The following is a 19,038-nucleotide window of genomic DNA, read 5'->3' as shown; positions in this document are numbered from 1 at the left end:
GGACACAGAGAAAGAGGACATAAACTGAAAGCGCTAACCAGGATCAATGTTCAATCAAACACTCTAGTGCAGGTCTACAGTTCCGTTCAAACATCCTCATGCCTAGTCCTGCTACGAGTGAGCCAGCCAGAGCAACTTCATGAGAATAGAGTTCAAAAAGAGACATCCTAAACAGCAACTTCATGAGAATAGAGTTCAAAAAGAGACATCCTAAACAGCAACTTCGTGAGAAAAGAGTTAAAAAAAGAGACGGTGGGGTGAGAGGGGTGCGGTGCAGTGCATTATTTCCTTCATTCTTTCCCCTCTAATTTTGCATGCTGAGAAGAAGCAACAAAACAAACAATACCGAGAGGGGATATAACAGGCCACCAGATCCTGTCATTGTAATTTAGTGTTGCGCTTGGCACTTAAGGAAAGAGGGGAAAAAAAGTTCTCCTCTGGTGCAGACTGTGTCCTGGGAGAGTCTGCAGTCTGAGGGAGGTTAGGGACGAGCCCGCTGAGGCATGCAGACTACGAGCTCTTCGCAGCGCGAGGGGAAAATCTACACGGCCTTTGGACTTTGAAGTCATTCAGCAAAAAAAGCGCAATAGCCAGCAACACACCACTTCTTTTCTACCGGCAGCCCTGGAAGAGAACGACATCCTATCAGATGACAAATAACTATTCATAGCTCCATCTAAGATATCGGACACATGTAGCGTCTTTCTCCATTTTCACAGAAAATCTTTTCCACCAAACATGGCCTTTTTAGCGCCGAGAGAAAGCACTTCCCCCACCCCCCCACCCCTCCTCCATCGCCTTGATTCCATTACAATCATCCCTTTCGCACTAATGCAGTGGTCAGCTTATCATCAGAATATCTCGGCAATCCTCCTATCTCATTCTTCCCCTTTTTAAAAAGGAGAATTCTCCATTAGATAATGGCATTACTGTTACGAAACAACGGGCAATTAAACAAAGATTATACTACAACTGGGAGCCTGGTGCATTAGACCACTCTCCTGGCCCCATCTGTTGAATTCACTGCTAATGCATGGGGCACGGGGTAATACCACAGTAATACTCCCGTACTGTGCAGACTGCCCCCGCCCCTATACATTACATAAGTCAATCTCCACTTAAAAGCCCTGTGAGCCAGCAGCCACTGAGGTCCGGAGTGCTCTCAGAACGCCACGGCACCATCAAACATGCCACATGATCATTACTGGGATGACAGAATCTATAGGGGATCGTTATACTATACTGTCTGTTCAACGGTCGAAATTTTCACACACCATTTTCACCACAGACCTCATTTTTTAAATCAAAAATGCTTGTTGGGACACCAACATCCACAATTATCATCATGGTGTGGTTTTGAAATGTTGTGAAACTAGGACACCCAGAACATTCTGTGTAAATAACCACTCGCTATATTCCCCGGAAAATTAAATGGAACACAGCAGAGATGATTTGTGTTATGTGCATGAACTGTTTTTCATTTTTCTATGTAGGCTATGTCATATATGTGACCTACAACAATGCCTTACAAAACGCGTTCAGCAAGTCCTCTCCAATAATCTTTGCTGTTTTATGTAGTTACATACTGGCTATTGTCCTTTACAATTAAGGTATTTCTGTCGCTATTCTTAGGGTGGAGGGGAAGGAATGGGTTCCCCACCCCGATGTTCAAATAAAGCCAAGAGTGCTCATGTTATGTAACTAAATTACCCTGTTATGATGTAATGTGACTCGGGGTACAGTAAAGGTTTAAGACTTGGTACCTTGTTTTACTTAAGTCTACTCAAGGTCTTTCAGGGGGTTAGTTTTTAAATGGTGTTTCCATAAATATGTGTATCTCGTGATATATGTTATTACTCCTCCAGACATTCAGGAGATAAAGTGACCTGATCACCTGACACTTGTCTCCATCACACAGACTATGTGACAAGAAAGAAATGCATTTATGACTTCATCTACGAGAGGCCTGTAAATATTTATGGACATCATGAGATCAAGGCGCTGCACTTGATCTTGGACTTCGTAAAGAAAATTTCACTTGCTTGTGATGAGTGAAACTCCACTGATATGGAGGAAAATCGCAGAACAATGCAGTGTACAGTGTCACACACCATAAAAAGCACAAACTAGGGGGGTAATGGTACGTGTATCCATACCGAAACCGTTCGGTACAGAACATTCGCTTTTGTTATGCGACTTCCTCAGTTCAGTACACCCTGTGACCCGAACAATTACTGTGAGAGTAGTCTATTTATGGCTAAGGCTACTACTTGCACGAGCAAAACAGAACTGCAGATTCAGACCGTGCCAGTAAGTTATGCTAGAGTTTTTATCGTTGCGGATGTGCGCCCATGCTCGGTCGTAGAAAATACAGAATTAAAGCATAACGTTTTTGAGCCCCGCTAAAGTGTGCCTTCATGTGTGCATTTTAGTCAGGACAATGTGCCTGCACTGAATAAACGAACGCGAGCTGCATTTCAGGAATTATCAACAAGAGTGTTACGATGGAGCACTACTGACATTTGTGTTATGTATTTATTCCTATTGACAATATGCCAGTATTTGAGTGCCTTAATTGTTACAGTAAGACTTATGGGCAATGAGCCACTGTTGAATGTTTAAATTTTTTGGTTTCCCCTGCTGTACCGAAAACATATTGAACTGGGAGCCCAAAACCATGGTACATACCAAACCATGAATGTTGTGCTTAGACACACACATACCCTCTTTCAGATCAGTCTTAGTCACACAAACACACACACAACATACAAACCTTCCCACTTATACACACACACACACACACACACACACACACACACACACACACACACAGACTGGCTTTGGCTCTGCCAACTAGTGTACATGAAGGAATGACAGTAGTGGGGTAGGTCATTAGCAGCAGAGGAGACAATGCCACCCTACACCACGGCCCACTGATGGGTTGGGGGAATGGATGACTGATAATTAGCGAGGCTTGGGGGAAGCCGCTAAGATTAGCGCCTAGCATGTCTGTCTCTGCCAACACAACAGGCCTTGCTTGGAGAGCGATTACACTTGCTGAGGTAGACGAGCTACATCTGCCCATGACACAAACAGCATTTGGACCCCTTTGAGAATGGAATGCAAGTTCACCGCAAAGTAGCTATATATGGGTTTGTGCATTAAAATGTGTTTGTAATCATTTCCTTGGCATGTTTACGAGCGTTTACCCACTAATCTTAAACACAAAACGCTGCCTGTGATGTAGTCCTGGGAGAATTGAATCTAAAAATCTGTGATCAACATCTGAGCACCAGATTATGACACGAGGCATTTTCTCACAGATATCCCTTACCATCTCCAACCATATCAATATTTTTCCGAGAGGCATAGTGCTCCGTTAGCCTCACCCAGACCCTCCAGGATGTCCCCCAGCTTGATACACTCAGCATGGGGGAGAAATGAACAAGCATGTGCTTAACTTGATTGCCTTTTACCATTGGCAAATCCATTCTGTTTTTCATTCCACCATAATGTTATCCTAGTTGAAAACTTGGTATGAAGGCTCAAAAAATACACATAGGATTAAAAAATAATAGGCACATTAAATAGAGTCAATGTCTAATCATGTCTAAGCGGCTTAGGGGGGGGTGATTCATTAAAAGCTTAGCGATGGAGTTTGTTTAACCACAAATGGTGCATGAAAAGTGGGGTTCATAGGTTGAACACTAGAATGAGCGGACAGACAGACTTTTGCTCAGGAGCTCACACTGTCCAACCCCCACTGGGATACTCTGTTGGGACCGTTGTGTCTCACGCAGTCATGACTGCCGTCTCTTAACTGTTTCCTATTCGTCTACCCACACTCCTGAGGGGGAAACCATACAGCCAGACCTGTTCTATGTCCTACAACACAGAGACATGCTGGACACACAAACGGTCAAATAAGCGCTTTGCTGTGGGGTATAGGACACAGTGTACAGATCGGTCCTCCGTGGAACTCTACGCGTGACATCTCTTTCCATCTGCTCCGACGTCAACCTCCGACTCCCTCTTAGCACTCATACGTCTGGAAAATTCCAGAGGCCAAAAAGGGGGAAAACCTTCTGCCCTCCCGGACTCTCTCTCCATCCGTCAGAACACGGCTTTTACGAGAACGTGTTCCGCTTGCGGGCCTAGGAGAGTGGCCCAGCAGGGAGTCTTCCATTTGCAGGGGCTGGAACATCCTGGAACATCCTGAATCGCGTACTCCTCTAAATCCTTAGTCGGGCTGCTCAGGGATTTGCTTGCCATCAGCAATGATGGGTGTAGACGTGTGGGGGGGGGGGGGGGGGGGGGGGGGGGGGGGCGTCAGTGCTGCTGATGCTGATGTAGCGCTAGTGTGGTTCAATCCAGCTAGAAAGCTGGGAGGAGGAACGATGGTAAATAGAACAGGCCATTTACAGCTACCTGGGTCGAGTGCGGATCCCTTGATGATGAGTGACATTTCAGAGGAGTCCTCCATCGCCTGGCAGTGATTGTGGCACATTAAGGAGATAAGCCCCCTTTGAGAAGCAATCCATGGGCCCACCCTGCCCTCCCTATCCTTCTCCACTGATTTCAAATGACTACAGAAGGTCACGTCAATAACGATTTGCTCCCTTAATCTAACATACAGATCGGATACTGCCAGGGCGTCTCTTCATGCCAGGGTCGCATGATGGTTTTGGTGTCACAAATGCAACAATTAACTGAGACTAGAGTGCGAGCTGAGGCCTGTTCGGCTGCCCGTTGCAGGGTGTGCTGTGCACTTATCAGTGAAACTGGCACAGATGGTGAGTATTAGGCAAGGGAAGCTTGCCATCACCATGCAAAAGAGAGCGCAGATGGATAAGCGGCTATATTGTTGTGTATGCATTATTAAAAAATGATTATCTGTGATGAACTGTTCCCATTTGGAACGTCGGAGAGGATTTGATTTGATGAGACAGAGGAACAAACCCCCCCGGCTCATGCAGTAAAGCGAGGGCATAAGTGAGCAATGAGGACCTTTTCTGTGATATCTGTATGTTCAGTACTATGCCTCATGCTTACTCTCTTTGTTCGAACTTCTAAATCAGCTTCCATGGATGTTCGATCAGGATAGCTTCATCTCAAACCTCAAGTCACTCTCAGTCTTAGGCAGCGGTTGCAAGAGCCTACTGACATTAATCTGAAGCGGAGCCAAGATGGCGGACACACACCATACCCGCTTATGTTTACACGCAACAGCAAAAGTGGAAACCAAGACAAAGTAATAAGAGATGAGTGATTAATCCCCCGACAATGACAACGAACGGCCTGTTTTGTTTCATTCGAGGGGGGGGGGGGGGGGGGGGGGGTGTGAAGAGCCACAGCAAACACAGTCCAGACGACACCACGTCTGTGTTCCTCACGAGGACCTCACTACACTATCCAGACGGGGCAGATGAGAAAAGATCTGCCCCCTGACAATGAAAGGAGCAAGAGAGCGACAGAAAACGTGCGACAGCGGAAGAGCATTTCCTTTGGAGTGAGCGCTTCTGCGTCTCATGAGGCTGAGGGCCTCCTCGGAAGCGGCGATGGCAGCTGGTATTAATAGCATCAAACAGCCGGACAGCATGGCAGAGGAACAAGCGAAGGCAGAACCAGTGGGGTGAAAAAACTGAAGCGAGTGGTGGGGTGGGTTGTTTGGGAGACAAACGCAATGTTCAGGAACATCTCCGAACATCCTGAATCAAAAGCTAAATCCCTAAATGGGACAAAAACTCTCAAAACAAATGCTGGCAAAGTGGGGATGTGGATGAGGATGAGAGAGGATCAGAGTTTTTTTCAGGCCATGTTCAATTCATTCCCCTAACACTCTCTCCTCTCCATTTCCCAGTCTGACCCCCCCTTGTCAATCATCATCATCATCATCATCATCATCCTCACTATGCGCTGTTTGTGTACCCTCAGCGCCATGGGAAGGACACTTGGTCATATTGGGTTTCCAGCAGGCCAAGAGAAGAGTATATATAATAAATAAATAATAAATATATATTATATTTAAACCATATTCATACCGGACCTGATGACAGAAACATCCTGCTTGTAAGCACGATGTCAAACAGGGAACTCCGCTAAGTATGAAATGGAAGAATGCCCATCCAAACGGAGGGTTGTAAAGCCTAGAAGTCAGCATCTCACCTCAGGTTTACTAATCACCTGTACACTCCATCTAGAACTGCAAAAGAAATTCATCTTTTAACTCTCTTTAACTTTAACCTGCAAATTTTAACAGCATTTTGCTTTCGATGTCATTTTTCCCGGTCTGCTTGCGCTGCACCCAACCAGTGAGTCGATAAAAGCGCCTGCCAAAGGACTTAAGTCTTATAATGTAAATGCAAGCGGTGCAGTAAGGGCTGAAACTGGAGCAGATTCTCATGTTTCTCTGTTGCGTGGCGTCATGCTGTTCTGTGCCGGGGCCTCGGACAGCGGATCGCGCAGGCCACGTCTTTACGGGGATTCCCTAGAGTCCTGCTCCATGTCAAAGGGGGGGCCCCTGTGAAGGAAGCACTCTGTGGTGGGAACAGCTGAAGAGACCAGGGAGGCACATGGTTGGAGCGTCTGAAAGATCACTGGCAGCGCCTCCTTCAGTGATAGCGCACTCTTAGAGAGAGACAGAGTGCTTTTGAGTGCATGGTGTAAAGTGCAGAGCAGAAGCACCAGGACATATATAGTCTGCTTATATATGACATTAAATAGTCAGATTATAAATCTGATATTATATAGTCAGATTATGTGAGGGATAATGTATAGTCCGCTGGTCAGTAACGGAATATAAATCCCGACGGGACGAATGGGGCAAAACGATAAAATACAACGATAAATTACAAAGTATATCAAAGTACACCAGGTCCAAGCAATAGGTTGTTTTGCTTGTCATGGCTACCGTAAATGTTTGCATAAGAAAAATATCATAAAAGTTCAAATGTGTCTTGTTTATGTGACACTATTTAGCACTGATGCAGGGATTTGTATGCATTGCCTTGTTCTGGAACATCTCAAAATGGCATCAATTATGTCTAATCAGTTGACATCAGAGTGGGCCGCACACTTGCGTGTGTGCACACACACATACAAGGAGACGAGAGTGAAAGACAGTGACCTCCTTAACAAGTGACTGATGACATGTTGGAACACCTGGGTAACTTCAAGCATTTTGCAGGCATTTTTTGTCCAAATTCCTTTGTAAATTGGTATGACACTTTTATTCAATTGAGCCATAATGTAGGCTTCCGGACTGGATATCTGATCAATATATATAGATCATATCCCCAAAGGGGCACTTGCCACAGACTATCAGTGAGTCGTAGCCTGTGTTCACACCCTCCTCTACCTCACGTCTCATCTGTGCTTTCAGTAATGGTCATGACACTGTACTTTAAATAACACCACAGTGACACAGCACTTTCTCTTTCACTTCTTCCATTCTCTCATTTGCCTCCACCCCTCCACCCCTCCCTCTCTCCCTCTGAGTACCGTTTTTATCCACCGTTGCTCATGCCTCATTAGAACACCTGGCACTCGACTCAGGGGTAATCTCCATAATGGCCACGTGTACGTTAGCGCTAGCTAGCCGACCAGGACTCCACAGCCGCCGCCGCCGCCGCCGCTGCCACCAAATCCGTCTGGCTGAACAGACCACATCCGGGGGCCTTGAGCTGGGGGGAGAGTAGCGGCAGCAGAGGGAGCGATGGAAGTGCCCAGAAGGAGGGGGGGAAGTGAGAGGGGTTTGAATTCACAGGGGAGAGAGAGAGAAAGAGAGAGAGAAAGAGTGAGAGAAAGAGAGAGAGAGACAGTGAGAGAAAGAGAGAAAGAAAGAAAGAAAGAAAGAAAGAAAGGAGAGAGAGAGAGAGAGAGACAGTGAGACAGTATGAGAGAGGGAGTGCTACTGTGTACCGGAGCCCTGAGGGATTTGCTAGCGCGAGCGCCGTGTTATCACAGGCGCGCTCCCCAGGCCGGCCTATTCAAATCATACCTCTAAATCTGCCTACGCTTTACTTCTGCTATTGCCTGCTATAGGGCTGTAGGTCACAGAGGCACCGGGAGGAAGAGAAGGGAGGGAGAACGAGGGACAGTGGGAAAGAGAAAGAGCACCTGGGAGCAGGAGAGAGAGAGACAGAGAGAGAGAATAGGGAGAGGGATACAGTCAGGCGGGAGAGAGAGAGATAGAGACTCACAGGAAAAGGGAAAGAGAGAGAGAGAGAGAGAGAGAGAGAGGGAGGGAGGCATAGATATAATCTCAATCCCATCATCCCCAGCGTGGCGCTGTGAGAGAGCAAGTCTGACCTCACAGGGATTAATAATCCCACCACAGGAGAGGTCGCTGACTGTCCCCTGTAATCCACATTTTAGCAAGACAAAAAAAAAACCTGAACTTTGGAAGTTGACCGGCGCCGAGAGCCTCTAAAAGAGGAATAAACCTTAGCTTTGTCTGGATTAATATCAGGCTTACCTTTAAATACAATACAGATTATGTCTTCATCCCGAAGGGAACAAACAATGTGCACTTTTTAAAAGTGTATTCAACACCGCCACATTACCTCTAGGCCGTCTCAGATGTATTTTGTTCATAATCAGTCCACATAAAAGTGGGTTCAGCATACAAACAGATAACCCCAAGCAGAGCTCACCCTGCAGTACTGAGCCTGTTCTTTCAAGCCTATATAAGTGGTCCTGACTCTTTAACCATCTTCACCGAAAAACAAGCATGACAAAGCATTTACACCATGATGAACTCCCATCTGACAGGCATACAAAAGGGACCAGAGACACACAAAAACAACAGGGCCCTCCAACATAGGGGTTAGAACGCTGTAGAATTGTCTAAAACAGCTAGGCCAGAGTTAAGATGCGTGTCGTTTTATGGTGCGAGACTACAACGCAAGACTGGAGACTTGAACAGATAAACCACTATTTCCCCCTTTAACTGGGAGGTTCTAAAAAAGGCCTGGTGTCAAAGCGCACAAGCGCAAAACACACAGGAGACAGAAAGAGAAAGAAGAAAGATCAAGTGTGTGTTTGTCCGTCCGTGTGTAAGTGTGAGAAAGAGTGTGTGTGTGTGTGTGTGTGTGTGTGTGTGTGTGTGTGTGTGTGTGTGTGTATTCCTAAAGAAGGGTTTAAATTCTTGCACTGAGTGGAGTTTGGAGGAAGGCCAGAGTTTATATAACGGAGTCCACACTGTCACTCTCCAACCTCTGCTCCGAGGCACGCGTTACAAAAACAGCCGAGGGCCCAGCGGTGTCACAGTTGCCATCAGCAGTGCAGAAAACTGCCACGGGAACATGACCGCTTCCCAGGGCCTCCGTGCCAGACGAAAACCAGAGTGGGAATTCAACAAGTGCTGTCTAGTCCATTCTGAATGTTCCAAGAACATACTTAGAAGCAGAACTGGTAATACAGACCCGAGACACCACGTGGTGACGGAGAGAGAAGACGGATGGACCAGTAACGGGCGATGACAAGAACAAGTGATTGCTGGGCATGCTGCTGCAATTTAGTCAGATCAAAGGGCTCTTGAAAGAGAAATGGTGAAGTCAGGGCTGCCCCTCTCTCACCATCTCTCTCTCTCTCTCTCTCTCACCATCTCTCTCTCTCTCTCTCTCTCTCTCTCTCTCTCTCTCTCTCTCTCCCCATCACTCTCTCTCTCTCTGTGTGTATCGGTTGCATTAGGAGCCTTCGGATGGACTTGAGTAAACATTGCAGACTACAGACGCATGGGATCTAAGAACGGCCCTGTGGTCTGTGACAGGTCTTCTAGGCAGACAGGGGAGAGAATGAGAGAGAGAGAGAGAGAGAGCAGGGGTAGGAGGGCGCTGGAAGGGAGGGAGGGATGGAAGGATGAGGATGAAACATTTCCTGTTGACACTTGGCTGTTTAACGCAGTTCATGCGAGGCAAGTTCAATTGGGAGTCTGTCTAGCGTTGTTACTGTCCGCTCACAGCTCACTCACACACCCCCCCACATTCAGCATCTCAATCTGATTGCTGATTGAGCTGTATGCAATGAACTCCAAAAAGCCAAAGTCTAGATGATTATGGCTTGACATTCCACATGCATTTACACATGCCATGTTGGTTACGCTCACGCTATGCTATGCTATGATGATAAATACATTCTGTTTGATGATGACATGACAGCCCAGCTTTCCATGTGCTCTATATTTATTAAGTCTGTTCAATAAGCCCAGGCATGAGATTTATCAGGAACCATCATAAACACATAAAGCTTCTTATGGCTGTATCAGGGACAGGACAAATCCATGACTTCTGCTAGCTACACACCAGGGAGAGGACAAATCCATGACTTCTGCTAGCTACACACCAGGGAGAGGACAAATCCATGACTTCTGCTAGCTACACACCAGGGAGAGGCGTTCATGGCCTTATGGTTATGATGCATTATGACTTGTCAGAAGAGTCTTCAATCCTGTCCCTTTGGCTTGGGTCTCTCTCTCTCTCACTCACTCACTCACTCACTCACTCACTCACTCACTCACTCACTCACTCACTCACTCACTCACTCACTCACTCACTCACTCACTCACTCACTCACTCACTCACTCACTCACTCACACATTCTCACTCACTCACACATTCTCTCTCACTCACACATTCTCTCTCTCTCATACATTCTCTCTCTCTCTCATACATTCTCTCTCTCTCTCATACATTCTCTCTCTCTCTCATACATTCTCTCTCTCTCTCTCTCTCTCATCTCCTTATCTCTTTGTCTATCTCTACCTCCCTATTTCTTTCTCTATCAAAACCTGCAAGTCTAATAATTTAACCGAAACCACTCAACTAGCGCTGTATGGGTTGGGAGTTTCTAAACAGCGTATCTGGCACGAACCCTGATGACTGCTGTTGAACAGCTTCCCAGTAGCGTGTATCGCTTTGGTTTATTAGACTGTCATGGCGGCTTGAAAGCATTTTTGGTGATAAATGGCCGTGTAGCTCTAATGAGCCGAGCTGCACACAGATAACATTTGAGTCCAGGATTTAGTGTTTGGCACAACCGTGCGTGAAAAAAAACAACCACATTTTTCATGTTGTCAGCTAATTGTAGAGGAGCGGGTAAAAAAAAAAAAAAAAAGAAAGAAAGAGATGAAGTTCTCCAGAGGCAGTTCAGTGAAATTAGACGCTGTGAGTAGCGCTGCTGGGCAGGGTGAGCAGAAACAAAGGGAGGCGGCCGGCGGAGCTGATAGGGATCTGCTTGAGGTGAGCACCTGGGAACAGATATCAGATACGATCATGTCCAGCACGGCCTTTGAGCTCCACTGATTCCTCAGCTCTGAAGAGCAGGGACGGAGTGGCAGAGACTTGACACCTCGGTGTACTGGATTGGAACGGGCACGCGGGCACGCCGCCCTAACGTTTCTTCAAGCCTTGACTTCCCGTACTGCCGGGTCTAAGGGAGGGGGCTCTGCTGGTGCCGTTCAACTCAGTCCATTTACAGATATACTCATTTCACCAAACGATTAAGATAAAAACAAATGGTTCAAGTGATCCCAAGCAGTTTCAACAAGAACTTGAATCAGACATCTTAATCTCTATCTTAATATCCCTCAAAACGGCACCTGTTGTGAAATGAGACGTAATTGGTTCACCTGGAGTGAGATACACGAAAACGAATTCCGCCCCAGCAATAACACCTCCAAACAGCTGATCCTAATTAAACGCTAGTCTTGCTCCCGCTAGTCTTTCTTTCAATCTCGCTTGGCTGTTGTCTCCGGCACCGATTTCAAGGCACCTGCTAAATAATGGATGCGAGAGGCCAGGTATTTTTAAGCAGGCCCTTTGGCTCTGAACAGCACAGCTGATACGGCCCCTTGTCGCGCCGCCTCGATCTTAATTAGGGAGCAGATCAAGAGCATTATTTATTCAACAGACACCAGGCCTGATTTAGGTGAGAAAGTGCGTGTGTGAGAGAGAGAGTGAGAGGCAGGTGGAGAGAGAGTGAGAGGCAGGTGGAGAGAGAGTGAGAGGCAGGTGGAGAGAGAGTGAGAGGCAGCTGTAGAGAGAGTGAGAGGCAGCTGGAGAGAGAGTGAGAGGCAGGTGGAGAGAGAGTGAGAGGCAGCTGGAGAGAGAGTGAGAGGCAGGTGGAGAGACAGTGAGAGGCAGCTGGAGAGAGTGAGCAGCTCATGGTGGTAAACCCAAGCAACTACCCTTATTTTCAAATCACTTCCATCATGTTGTTTCGCTGGCCTTCAAAATCATTTCAACAGCAATGACATGGCATAACACATATTTATAGTAAGCCATATCTAATAATACAAATTCACATATTGGCCAATATTTAACTAAGCCTTGCATCCATGTACACTCACAAACAAAATCATGAGACTATTACGCATAGCTATAGCAGTTTGGGCACATTATACTAAGCTTGGGCGATACACCAGAAACACTTCAACATACAGCGTGGCATGGCCTGAGCAGTATTATCATTGTATTTTCTAGGGTTAGCACTCACAGTAAAGACCATTGAACTGACGCAGAGCATCAGCGCTATGTTTTGCGCTGTATCATGTATCATCAGCGCTGTGCCTCTTTGCTTAGTGCTGATTAAACCGGAAGGGCAAACGCAAAGGAAATATGGCAAGGAACAGAGAGATGATAAAGAGGAGAAAACCTTCGGTTCCCATTTGGGAATGGGAAGGGCAACAGAAAGCAGCTGTTTGTGAAATATTTATGCATGGTATTTGTTTTGTACGATTGCTTTGTCTACCATTTATTCTTTCTCTCTCTCTCTCTCTAAATGTCTCTCTTTCTCTACACCTCTCTACACCTCCGTCCCAGGATCCCCCACTAGCTGAGAAGGCCCTGGAGAGGGGCTCCCCGGCACGGCGTCACCTACAGCACCTTCAGTGCTACATCACCATGAAATATTCAAAGGAGAGCCAACACGTCTCTACGTCCAAACCTAGACACCGTCAACACCGTCCGCCCTTATCGGTGACATATAACTACTTGGTCAAACACAAGAGCACAAACCCAGCACAAACCCAGCACAACCTCGTTGGCTCAGTCATCCCTCAGGTGGACTTGGTGGAGTATATGGGGTACACAGAGACTATATACTGAGAAATCTACGAGGTGAGTGTATCAGTGAGACATTCAGCTATGGATACCCTAAAGCTCACTATCCCCATCAATGCCCTTTTTGTTGTTGTTTTTGTTTATTTGTTGGAGGGGAGGTTGGGAGTTTAGTTTAATTTACCTATAGTGTACCTTATCTTGCTTGACGGATGTCAGTGCAACCTGCGCTGTTTAAAAAAAAAAAACACGGTACGAAAACCGGCAGCTCTGTGCCCACAGGCTTTCATTACATAAGGATAATCCCAAAGACTGATACCTGGCTGTATGCAACAGTAGTGATCTAAACCATCAACATTTTGTGTAAAGTATATTTCAGCAACAAAGGCTCAGTTTGACTTCACTGAATGAATTGAAAGCAGACACCAGTATTAGGCAAGAGCAGGTTTTTTTTTTTATCTCTCTCTTATTCACACTTCCTCTCCCTCCCTTCCATCGCTCTAGCACTCTTCCTGAATATCTACATATCTGTCGGTCATATATTTACACTGAAGCATTTCTTCATATTAAAAGACATGCTATTTGTATTACTCTGACATGTCTCCTGGCCCCCACTCCAACCACCCTTCTCCTGTCTCTCTCACTTACAATTTGACCTGCCATCACACATGTTGTCAATGCCTCAATCAGTTCATTCAGAAACGTCCCTACATCATACAACAGACTCGGGTTACTCCTTTGCTTAAGAAAGTTTCACTTAACCCCATCTGATGTGAAGAATGATAGACCCGTCTTCCCTCTTGCCTACTTGAAAGATTCTTAAAAAGATTGTCCTCAAGCAAGTTTCTGATTTTCTGTCTCAGAGCAATTTGTTAGACCCTAAGCAGTCTGGTTTTAAGGGTGGTCATTCTACTGAAACTGCACTTTAATCTGTGACTGAAGCATTGAGAGTAGCAGAAGCCTCTGCTCAGTCATCAGTTCTGATTTTACTTGACTTGTCAGCAGCTTTTGACACATTGAACCATGACATCCTCCTTTCTATGCTGTCTGACCTGGGAATTTTAGGGGGAAGCACATGGTTGGTTTCAATCAGACCTCAGTGTGTCTTGGAAGGGACAAGTGTCAAAATCTCACCATCTCTTCACTGGTGTACATCAGGGATCTGTACTTGGGCCTATTTTCTATTTACACCACTTCCTTAGGTGAGATCATCTGATCCCATTGAATGACACTCAACTGTACTTGTCCTTCCTCCCAGATGACCGCACAACATCGGCCTGAATTTCTGCATTCGTCTCAGTGGTATTTCAGTTTGGATGAGGGATCAACCCCTTCAGCTCAATCTTTCCCAAACTGAGCTCCTGGTATCCCAGACAATCCAGCTATTCCACAAAATTCGTCTTCACTGACCCATTTTGAACTATACTGTTGCAATGCAATTTTTTCCTAATGTTTTGGACAAAATCGTCTGCTAAATACTGTAACTATAACTATAAAAAAAATGTTGCTGAGCCATGCAGAAGAAAACGCAATAATGAACTAGGGAGGAAAGCTACGCTGGTGGATCTCCACGCACAGAACCGTCTCCACCGGAGCAGCTGCTGGAGCAGGCCTGTCCTCCTGCAGGAGCCATCTTCAGTTGGAGACACGGCCATGGCCCGGAGGAACATCAGCTCACTCTGTGGCCACAGATAATTACTGTAATTATTCTTTTCCTCCACTTGGCCCTGACTGTCAGCAGTGCCGGAGGCTTTTTGTGAATGGAACGAGGCAACATACAGCAACCTGTACACAGCGTCTCTCCTCAGTGTCATTATCAGTGTCTCTATAAAAAAAGAAAAAAATCTAAAGCTAAATGATTCACAAACATTTTCTAGCTTAATCCAACAGTTTCTTGTATTTTCCAACGTATACAAACATGGCACTGTATTGGAATCAGATAGATGCTGCGTTTCATCTGTTTTATAATTTGTTGCTGTAGCCCCTTGGACAGCAAGTATAGACCGGCATCCTATAGAAAAGTGGCAGTTGGCCGGTGCATGCGAGACAGCCAACCGATGGGTGACTCATTCCCCACAGGACGAGCGTGTGGGATTTGATTTGATTTGCTGTCAGTCCACCCAATCTTCCCCCGAGAAGAACACCTCCCATTCAGTTCAATTTGGCAACAGGCAGACAAACAACCACAGGTGACAAGAGTCTAGGAGCCCAGAGACACACAGCTATTGTTATCTCAGCACAAAATCGGAGTGAAGCTACACAAACCTATTTGTCAATCAGCCTTGCTCCAGGTTGACCAACCACAATCCTCCAACAACAATGCTGAATATCTATTTCAGGTAACAAAAACCACCATCATCGACACTAAACAGCTGATGTAACACAGGCCGTATCAGTGCCAAAAACAACCTGCACTGGCTATAGGGATGTAAGCCTCATACTGCCCTTATCACAACCAGCTTGGCTCTATGCCACTAATGCACTGTTGAAAGAAACATGTTCATTTTCCTCAATGACCTAAGTGTCAAAACCTGCTGCATCCTGGACTGAGGTTTTCATGAACCCTGAGACATGGATGTCTTTTCTGCACAGAGAGCTTCAACTCCTGCCAGCTGTGAAGCAGTGTCTGGCGCCTCTGATCAAGGCAGTTTGCAGCTTTCTTAACTGCGAAGGATGTGATGCTCCACTTTAAAGTCTTTCCAGTGTAGAGAGAATATCAGACACGCTAAGGTTAAAGTTTAGGGGAAGCAAGGTCTTCCTTTGCCGTGTCAATGTCAGCAATCTCCCCTAACAGTGAAGGAGTGAACTGATGTAGTGCATGTTTCAATAAATGTGTAAAGGTCACGGTTTGAGAAAAGCAGGCCTTCTTTTGCCAACAGAAATCTCGCCAACCTGTGCTGACTTTTCAAGAACTTTTGATCATTTTAGCATCTGTAAAAGTGTTTCTCGATTCCTGGTACACACACACACTACAAAGCCTCATGAGATCACTGCAACAGATCACTCTAAAAGCATTAGTGAGCGTGCACTGAATAATTTAACATGCCCTGTTGTGCACATATGATGAGAAGACGCCTTCTACCTCAAAAGAACACTTCCTCACTTTCAGTCTCATTCACAATCATAGCATCATCATTCACCAGTTTCAGGTCTACTATTCAGGCTCGGCAATGAGGTGAGGTCCACGTATCAATCAATTCAATCTCTTACCTTGGCACTGGAATCCTTGCTTGCCAAATCCCCTGTAGAGAGAGAGAGAGAGAGATAGAAAAAGGGGGAGACAAAGACAGAGAGAGAGGGAGAGAGAGAGAGAGACATAGTTCACATGAATAGTCTCATATACAGTCGCAATCGAAGAACACAATTTCCTAAATCTCTTAATGGGCTTGAAACTGTCAGTGGTTTGTCTTTGATGCTAATAATCTGAGTCAGTTAAAGTGTTCTTCTATGGAGACTCACGTAAAGTTTTGATATAAGTCATAATGGTATTTAAAGTCTCAATTTAGAACATAAAACATTCATAAATGTTAAAAAAGTAAAGAATTTCTCAAGAATATGCTATCTTCTTGTGAACTGGTTGCCATAAAGAATATCTGAAGCAGTAAATGTGGACTAACTTTTATCTTGAATGCAAATGTGTCTGAATTGTGTGTCAAATTGCACTGATTCAAGCAACAGATAGAACCATTGGCACACTTGAGTGAGTGCGTAGCACAAATAAGGGGAATTCAGTGTCTCAGAATGAAAAACATGGACATAGGCACTATTGGTACGTGGACTTAAAGTACATGGTGACATAACTGCGGTCTTTGATCGTCCTTCAAAACAACTTAATGAATTTAATGCGTTTTAAATGAACGACCACTTGGTATACGGGGCTGTCAAAAACTATAAGTGGGATTGGTTTGTCAATGTTCTCTGAGCTCACAGTCAACTTCGATCATCATTGTAGATGGTGGTGTAGCCCAAGCTAGGCCCACTTATTTGCTTTTGACACCACGACCTAAAGATGGTGTTTGCCCAGTCTCGTTACATTTCAGTGTGTCAGCCTAATATGTTCCATACTAACACACTACCATCCCAATAAACACACCCCTTTGACCATGGCAAGAGGCAAATAAGGGTGGGTCTCTTTAATATGGTAAATTCAACAATCTGTCAAAAGTAAACGGAAATAAAACAGGCTTGGCTGGGACACTAAAGAACAAATTGAAGATCGCGAATTAGACATGCGATCAAACACAGACATATGGTTTAAGGTATGCACTAAATAGCAAAGTTGACACAATTTGTCGAAAGGAGTGGGTGTCAGCGTGTGCGTTTCTTGCTATAAAACAAGGCAAGGTTAGCATTTCATAGTTTCCGTAGTGGTACAAAATTCCACAGAGGAAATGCCAAAGGTTGAATTTTCATCAAGTACGGTTCACCTACACTTTAGCAACGCAAAGAACGGCAGTAGTTTGTCGTGGGGTTAAAAGCAAAACCTAAAATGAAGGAATAACAAATCATGAACGTTGAGCAGGGTCCATTCAACAGGCTGCCTGTCGAAAGGAGATATGCTTACCAGATGAAGTCGGTGCAGTGGCTGCAGAAAGTCGGTTGTTTGAAAAATCTTGCAGTAAATTTGTGGTTCTTTACTTCATGGACGTTCTTCTGCTTCAGCGCACCTTTGCGGGCGAATCGATTAACAAGGTCCGATTCAGAGGACTCGTTGGCTGGTATGACATCTGCCATATCCTAAAGAATTTCTAGTTTTGCTCCCTGAACAGTTTGAGGGGTTTGCTCTCTATAGGTATATTTTCGTTTCTTGCGTAATTGTTGAACCAGCGGTTTGAAGTCTCGGCTTGGAGTGTAACTAGTACCCGAACTCACTGAAGGCTTGCTGTACTGTCGCTACAACTACTTCATGACAGCTTTCACTGAACGCTTTCTTTTCTTCTTGCACTTGAGGTGACGTCAGTGGATTTACTCCCTTAGGGGAGGGATATGCCCTAGAACAAGAATATTTTGCAGCTCATTAGTACCACCTAGTGCTTGACAACTGGAAGCTCCAAGTTAACGTCACAATTATAATGTAATAATAATAATTGTATCATCATACAATAATTATAATATGAGAATGGAAGATCTGTGTGCTCAGGGAAAGAATTATGAAATTGCTTAAAATAATTGAATGCCACACAAATCAATGAGTAAATGACTAAGAATGGCAAAGAGCATTTATTCACTGTATTTTAATTATCAGCATGGAGTTGGAAGTAAAAAAAAAAGAGTAAAATATTAGATAGTAGAAAAATAAGTACATTGAAGGTTATTAGTTCCACCACAGGCTACTATGTCTATTTTCCAAAGACGAATAGAAAAGTGGAGTGAATAAAATGAACATAAATTAGAGCTTCTCTTACGTACATGTTCCTCTGTAGTCGTCCATACAGATAATTAATAAATAGACCTGCCAATGGTTCTTAAATTGGGGTTATATCTCTGATGTGTGTGTATATATATATATATATATACTTGACACAATGGCAGATTTAATTTAATGTTTACGGCAGATTATTTATATGGTGCTTTCATTTCCCCCTGCAATTCACATTTTGCTCAATAAATTACAAGTGCTTGTGCAAGATTAATCAGAATCATAAAGATTTCACACAAAGGTGTCCTCTAAGTAGTAGTACTGTTCTGAGGGGAAAGGGCAATCTGGATTTAACCCAAACCAAAACAAAAGCAGAGTCCTCTTGCACAACTGCACAAAGATAACTTCAAAAGAGACACTTCACAGTTTCACTTTACAGCTAACCTGTGGTTAGTGCTTGACTGGTACAAATTTCATCACGCAACAGGATAACAAACCAAAGCAAGCTTCTAAGCAATGCAAAAATCTATTTGATGCTGACTTACACTTTGAAAACCAGATTCATTTACTAACCAAGTCAGCATATTACCACCTAAAAAATATAGCAAGGATTAGAGGCCT

General features: G+C 44.8%; 1 protein-coding gene across 1 annotated transcript in view; it reads right to left on the bottom strand.

Annotated features, from left to right (window-relative positions):
* prkcaa (protein kinase C, alpha, a) overlaps window positions 1–18,034 on the bottom strand; it is a 140,154-nt gene extending 122,120 nt beyond the window's left edge. The window contains exons 1-2 of the mRNA XM_012827488.3: window positions 17,623–18,034; window positions 16,269–16,300 (exon numbers count right to left, since the gene is read on the bottom strand). Coding sequence (XP_012682942.1) covers window positions 16,269–16,300; window positions 17,623–17,792 — 202 coding nt within the window. The 5' untranslated portion in view covers window positions 17,793–18,034. The remainder of the gene's footprint in view (window positions 1–16,268; window positions 16,301–17,622) is intronic.
* Window positions 18,035–19,038: the final 1,004 nt, after the last annotated feature.

Source organism: Clupea harengus, chromosome 26, assembly GCF_900700415.2.
Source record: "Clupea harengus chromosome 26, Ch_v2.0.2, whole genome shotgun sequence".
NCBI lineage: Eukaryota > Metazoa > Chordata > Actinopteri > Clupeiformes > Clupeidae > Clupea > Clupea harengus.
Note: the sequence above shows the minus strand (reverse complement) of the source record. Positions and strands in the feature narration are given on the sequence as shown.